Source organism: Tribolium castaneum, chromosome 10 (assembly GCF_031307605.1).
Source record: "Tribolium castaneum strain GA2 chromosome 10, icTriCast1.1, whole genome shotgun sequence".
In the NCBI taxonomy this organism is placed as follows: domain Eukaryota; kingdom Metazoa; phylum Arthropoda; class Insecta; order Coleoptera; family Tenebrionidae; genus Tribolium; species Tribolium castaneum.
The window spans coordinates 7,903,190-7,910,244 of record NC_087403.1 but is presented as its reverse complement, the minus strand read 5'-3'; the positions used below and the strand labels follow the sequence as shown (position 1 = coordinate 7,910,244).

Sequence of the window (7,055 nt, the reverse complement as noted above, 5' to 3'; positions counted from 1 at the left end):
CAAATAATCACATGGTATAAAGTCTTGAGCGTAAAAAAGTTATTTTGTAAGAGCAAGCTTTGGCAAGAACGTAAAAGTGGTTTCTGTTCCTCTTTTAAAAAAAATTGCTAATTCTAAAGAGGACATATTAAAATATAATTCAGCATAAAGCATTTTGTTTCTTTTATCTGATTATAGTTGTGACAATTGGGATTTTTTTAAATCTCGGTTTATGTTAAAACTTTTATTATCGTCAAAATTTGTAATTTAGGCGGTATTTTTTGCTTCAACAATTTTGTCATACGTGATTTAAGTACTGTTTGTTTCTTAATTTAAACAAGTAAAATGTTTATTTTTAATAATTTATTAAACAAAACATAAGAAAATGTTTTTAAAGAAAGCTTTTATTTAAAATATCCACTAAAATGTAAAAAATAATGTTTTTCTCTCAGAGTCTCAGAGAAGAATATTTTTGCTTATAGGATTCTCATATTTAAAAAAGCTTTGACAGCAATGGTCAATTCAACAAAGTAAATCTGTTACGACCACTCCCAAAGCTTTTATAAATTTTAGAATCCTAAGCTGTACCTAAACAAAAATGTTCTCCTCTGATAGAGAAACATTATTTTTTACTTTTGTGTGTATACTTTCCTAAATAAAAGCTTTCTTTATAAACAATTTTTTTGTTTTTTTACTTTTGTTTTTTGTTTATTTTTTGTCGGATTTGTTCTTTACGTTCATTGCAATATGACACATACTAAAGAAGCAAACTGCGCTCGCTTATCTTGTTCACATCTCTCTTTCGTTTTTTGGAATCGTTGTTTTCTTTGAGTAGTAGTTTCATTACGTTTCAACTTTAACACCCCATTTAACCTCTTTAGGGGGTAATTAACTAGTGTATAGAATTCCATTGTCATGGACATTACGTTTGTATACCAAATTCCAGCTCTTTCGGATAACAGGAACTCTCTCAAATTTGTCTCGGAAAATCTGAAACGGACAAAGCAAGTTAGTTAAATACAAGCTTTTAATTATGAATTAGAAGTTATTTTTAAAGCAAAATCTTTTCCAAAAAAAAACGCCGTAGTAGTAGGGTTACTTATTTTTTTTAATAACTCGACAACTAAACGAAATTGCGAACCAATTTATTCTTAACAAATGTTCACATTTTGAAAATACATGGTGATGTACTAATTAATCTTTCATAAAGAAAATAGTTTAGACACAAAACGTTTTGTTCTTTACCTTTGCTCAACTCGGTATACACAGGGTGTTTAACATCACTTTACGAGGCCTGCGCCTAATGTACGCACTCAAATATACAAGTCACAAAACACTAAATAGAAAAAAAATCACATTTTTGAAAACCCATGATAGTAGTAGTCAAACTGTTGTATTAATAGTCGTGAGTTACTATTTTATCAGAACAGTTATAATGTGTTCTATCAAGAGACGGAATGAAAATGATTTTAATCTACCTATATTAATCACACTAACTACCAAAAAAACGTTGTAATTTTTTGAAACGGTGAAGAAACTAGAGAAGACTATCCAATTTCTCAAAATTTGTAATCGAGTTCGTACTGGAATGTGTATTCTTGGTGGCATTTTACAGGCGCAGGCCTCATAAAATTATGTGAAATGCCCTGCCGTATTATTTTATCATTGTTAACTAAAAGTTTTTTATTGTTTCCATTGTTTTGGTTTTCTTTCACCTTAGCAGAAGACCAACCTACATTTTGCGTTTGGTTGATTGAAATAAAAAAAAAGTCTTGGGTGGTTAATGGAAAAGGGTCAAAAATCCCAGTCGGTAACTTAGAATTTTTTTATTAAAATGGAATGTTACACCGCTCCATTAGTAAACATGATAAAATTACAACTTCATTGCTTCTTGCACGTAATTGACAATGTGTTTGCTGTTGAGGCCGTAGTAGTCCAAAAGGGCGGTGGGGCTCCCGGAGCGGGGCACTTTGGGCACTGCCACGTGTTTCACGGCGATGTTGCGCTCCTGAGCGACCGCCGAAAGGACAGCCTCGCCAATGCCCCCCTCGTAGTAGTGGTCTTCAACGACGAGAATACGCCCACCGCATTCTTTCGCGTTTTTGATTATTCCCTCCTTGTCAATTGGCTTGATGGTGAACAGATCCAAAACACGGACACCAACACCGGCTTTAGCCAATTCGTTGGCGGCCCCGATGGCCTCCTGCAGGGTCACTCCGCCACCAATAACCAGGACTTGGTCGTTGTTCGACTTCTTCACCACGTGCGACTTGCCCACCTAGACAAAAAACGAAAATATAACCCGCCAAACATCAAGGGATGACGTCAAGTCTTCAAATTTGATTGGGTACGTTAGCGATATCAGTCGACTTTACCCGACCAAGCGCAAAGTTGATTTGACAGTTGACAACGCTGTCAAATTTGCTAGTAGATTCTTGTGACCAAAATGTTGTAACGTAGTTAGTGAATTAGTGAAGCTTGACTAAAGTAATATATCATAGAATAATGCAGTTGGGGACTGGAAATAGTTTCCTCGGATAAGGTCTAATTTACATTTTACTGCAGACTGATCATCTTCTATCCTAAGCTTCATTGTTGCATATGATACATTACTTAGTCAGTCTTTACTGTTTTGGTTGACGTAATACCTGGAATACGTGATTGTTGGGGTAGATGACAGCAGTGGCCGGTCTGTTGGTTCTGATGAAAGTGACTCCTTTGGTGTTCGCGGCCAGTTCGACGGCACGTTCAGTGGAGACCGCATCAGCGGGGTAGAAGACAGTGCTTCCGGGGATGGTCCGGAACATAGCGATGTCTTCCAGCCCCATCTGGCTTGGTCCGTCTTCGCCTATACTGACACCACAATGAGAGCCGCAGAAATTGACATTTGTCTGAGAAATAGCCCCCATACGAATCTGGTCATAAGCACGGGTTAAGAAAGTAGCAAAGGTGGAAACGAAGGCAACTGTGCGGTCGCGACAAGTAGCACCAATGGCAACCCCGACAAGGTTCTGTTCGGCGATGAAACATTCGATGTATCTCGTGGGGTCAAATTTTTTAAGGGCTTCCGAATATGTTGAATTTTTCATATCGCCGTCAAGGGCAATGACTCGGGGGTTGCTTTGGCCGAGCTTGACCAAAGCAGTGCCGTAGGCCACTCTCGTAGCAATACTATCGCCGATTTTGTAAGATGGAGGCGAGGATAGTTTAATATTGCTGATGTCAACAATGGGAGCATCGTCGGTGAGGGGCTTCTGGGGGTGGAGTTGCAAAGGCCCCGTGTTTTTAACAAGAGATTTGAGGTGTTGGAGGACACGATCGGCCTGATCTCCTAGTGGTTTCCCGTGCCAGTTTTCCAAATCTTCAATTTTGGGGAAGTTCTTCCCTTTGAAAGTTTTCGCAATGATTGCGGTAGGCTTCCCTTTGGTGTTGCACGACACGTGGAAGGCTTTCACCAGCTCTTCGACGTCGTGTCCATCGACGGCAACTACATTGAAACCGAACGCTTCCAACCGTTTCCTGTAAGTGTCGATATCATGACCCAGAGAAGTGGGCTCAGATTGCCCGAGACGGTTCACATCAAAGATAACGCAGAGATTATCGAGCTTGTAGTAAGTCGCAAAATGGAGCGATTCCCAGATTGAACCCTCGGCGCTCTCCCCATCCCCGACCAGGCAGTACACCCTGCAACCCCCAAATCACCAACTGTTCGACCTTGTGGGAAGGATAACAGGAAAGGGAATAATTTTCTATACCTATAACTGGCCTTGTCGAAGTTTTTGCCCACGTAGGCCATGCCGCACGCAATGGCCAGCCCTTGGCCCAGCGAGCCTGTCCCTACATCAATGAAATTCAAGCGAGGAGTTGGATGACCCTCGAGGTCCGACCCCAATTTCCTCAAGTTTTGTAAATCAGCAACGGGGAAAAGACCCGCCTCGGCCCATACTGCGTACAGCGCCGGAGCGGCGTGACCTTTAGAAAGGACAAAGCGGTCACTTGAGGGGTCTTTCGGTGCTGATATTTTGTATCGCATTGTGTTGAAAAAAAGGACCGATAAAATTTCGGCGATTGACGAGCATGATGTTGGATGCCTGCGAAAATAACCCAATTATTTGACTGACAAAACCGAGTTACTTTGGGATAGGGTTACATACGATAAGCTTATCTACGATTGTGTGTAAACCTATGTAAATCATTTAACCGCCAAAGCGACAAAAAACGATTGTAATGCAGCGATGAAAATATCCGATTTCCTCCTGCTAGATAAGCCTTGTAAATACATGAAAAAACGTAAATAACAATAAATGGAGAAAACATGGACAATAAAGCGTTGCCTAATCGGAGTTTATTTACTATTTTAATTATGTAATGGAGAGATTGTGAGGGTCGGAGGATCACCGATAAAAAATGTGAGGATTGTGGAAATTGTTTTGAATCAATTAAATCTATTCTGGGTAAAGTAATAACTAATAAGTTAAACAGAAGGTCAATATTATTAATCGCGCTAACTAACACAGTACTATTTGCCTACGTAGATTAAATTAGAAAAAGTTCTACGTCCTCTGACTTACCCTGAGTTGCAAGCCGCCGTGGAGGTGACACTGTGAATTCTGATTCTATTGGCAATGTCTTGCAAGACTTTGATATCAGCTTGAGTGATTTGAGCCGGCATTTTAGTAGTAGTAATAGAAACGAGAACTCAAGGGAAACTAAATAAGAAGTTGAAAAGTAGTAGCTTTAAATAAGTACAATTATCAGTTTGAGCGTTTATCTCCCTCTACGCAAAAACAAGGAAAAACTGTGTGGTCATTGGAAGAGAATTTGAATCTTCGCCATCTACGTTCGCGCCTCGGAACAACCAATCCGCGCAATCGTGGGTAATGATAATTCAATGATTTTTCCAGACTTGACTTACCCCGACTTTGCCGTTTGCGTGGAGCTGACCGAATGGATCCGGATTTTGTTGGCGATGTCCTTCAGCTCTTGGACAGCCTTGGCTTCGAGTTTGTGGTATTGATTTGCCATTATATCAGCGGACATCGAGGGAAAGACCGGTCAGGAGCTAGAGCTAACCCGTTCACTTGGCACCAGCATGTAATCAACAAGTGGTTAAATGGCAGGCGTGCACACACCTTGAGGGACAGCCAATGCGGACCTCGCTAACATCAAGCTATGTTACGTACATTGACGCTATTGGAAGCTGGGTCAGATAACAATTACGTAACGCTAAGACATTTCTAAATAAAATACACCAATTTTTCGACTCGGGACTTTCTCTGAGACATTTTTTAGGTGCCCGGAGTCAAGGCAATCGCGTTTCACCTGGAAGCATGCGCACACAATTTTCCAATAGTCAAAAACACATATTTTTCAATCAAACTGAAATGACCGCAAGACATGGGCCAGTTTTGGCGCCAAAAATTGAATCAAATGACTCGAATCAGCCGTAACAGCAGTTGTGTGACCATCAAATCACACATTTTCCACATGATTTTATTTTCCATAACGATCAATATTATCAACGCTTAAGTTATCGAGTAACCCCAGCAGAGAATTTATAAATAAAAATCGAAAAAAACGCAAGCTGAGATATAATAACGCCAAATCATCCCAAATTTCCCAAACTATCGACAACTGTGCTATCAAGTAACCCCGGCACCCCTGCAGAGAGTTTATAAATAATCAAAAATGATATAATCGGGTCAAAATTTTGACTTTGTATTTTTCTCGAATGAATTTTATTTATTTACAAACACGGTGCATCTTGCATTGTTTAATGCGCAGGATGACACGAGGGACAATAATAGAAGTGCAATTACTGCAATGAGAGCCTATCCTTGAAAAATGAGGTTCCGTATTGCTGACTCACGATATTTAAAGGGTCCCTACCCATAGCAACGCTATAAAATTATTTACATCTGTGCAAAACTTTATTGCCGGCAATTAAGAATGGCGCATTTTGCGATTGATGTTTTGCATTAATTAAAGAAAATAAGTTTCCAGTTATGTAACAATAATAACTCTTCATTATCATTTGCAAGGCCATTGCAAAATACATGTTGTGTGTAATTATTCATGAGTCGAATCTGTTTTTACTAGGAAAACATGCTACAAATAGCTCACCAGTGTCTATTTCTCCAGGAAGTTGTGGCGACTTAAATTTCCAGGGTTTCCACCAACCCCTGGATCATAGGCAGCCAGTTATACACATATTTATTTAAAAACTATGCGCACCAAAAACTGGTACGATGAGGTGTCTATTTGAAAAGGCTTAATCAGGGTAATTAAAATGACAAACACGTCGGTCGCTTCAAAATTGACCTTTTAATAGGTATTCAAAGCTCAAACCATGGAAAAATAATCTAGCATTCAAAATTCAAACTAAAATCCGTGAGTAATCATAGCTTAATTAAGATTATTCACTAGTGAATAATTCAAACACATTTTGGTTGAGTGGATGAACCCGACGCGAGGAAATTCCTAATTTTATTACCATCCAAGCATACGTGAAATTAAGGGATATTATTCAAGAGTTGACGAAATCCACAAACTTTTTCATAACTAGTAAACTTTTACTTTAGCGATATTTCAAATCTGAATTATTGACGATAAGTCGATAAGTTGATACTTGAATGATTGAAACAGTAAATACAGAAAGTGACTGTGTATTTATAGATTAGGTGCTCCTTTATTTGTATATCCTAAAGTCATTTTTTTATTATTATTACAACACTCAATAAATAATTTGTAAAATTTGATAAGTAAAAAGTGGGCATATTTATTTCATACTACAAAAACACAAAAAAATTAAACACAAAAAACACAAAATAAAGAAAAAACAATGACAGTGAAAGAGCGATGCTAGTGGTAATCTGAAAATAATTATAAATACGCACTGATTATATAAAATATGCGACTATTTATTTTATATTATACAGGCTATTTCGACGATCTGAAAAATTCTATTACTTGCTTATTATTAGAGATATTGACTTTTTCTTTTTTTGAGAATATTGCTGCGTATTTGCTGCATATTTTTAAATATTGTGATATATACAGTGTGTCCCAATGCTAAA

At 38.3% G+C, this 7,055-nt stretch overlaps 1 protein-coding gene across 2 annotated transcripts; it reads right to left on the bottom strand.

The window, feature by feature from the left end:
• Nucleotides 1-1,790: 1,790 nt before the first annotated feature.
• LOC660692 (uncharacterized protein) lies at nucleotides 1,791-5,181 on the bottom strand. Of its 2 annotated transcripts, none has more exons than XM_962126.5 (4): nucleotides 4,895-5,181; nucleotides 3,735-4,070; nucleotides 2,628-3,663; nucleotides 1,791-2,257 (listed from the first exon to the last, which is right to left on the bottom strand). In XM_962126.5, exons 1-4 carry the CDS (start codon nucleotides 5,017-5,019, stop codon nucleotides 1,853-1,855), a joined length of 1,902 nt encoding a protein of 633 aa, XP_967219.2. In that variant the 5' UTR covers nucleotides 5,020-5,181; the 3' UTR covers nucleotides 1,791-1,852. The 2 variants fall into 2 exon arrangements, with proteins under 2 accessions (XP_967219.2, XP_008200734.1); XM_008202512.3 differs by lacking the exon at nucleotides 4,895-5,181 and adding an exon at nucleotides 4,551-4,765.
• Between the last annotated feature and the right edge of the window lie 1,874 nt (nucleotides 5,182-7,055).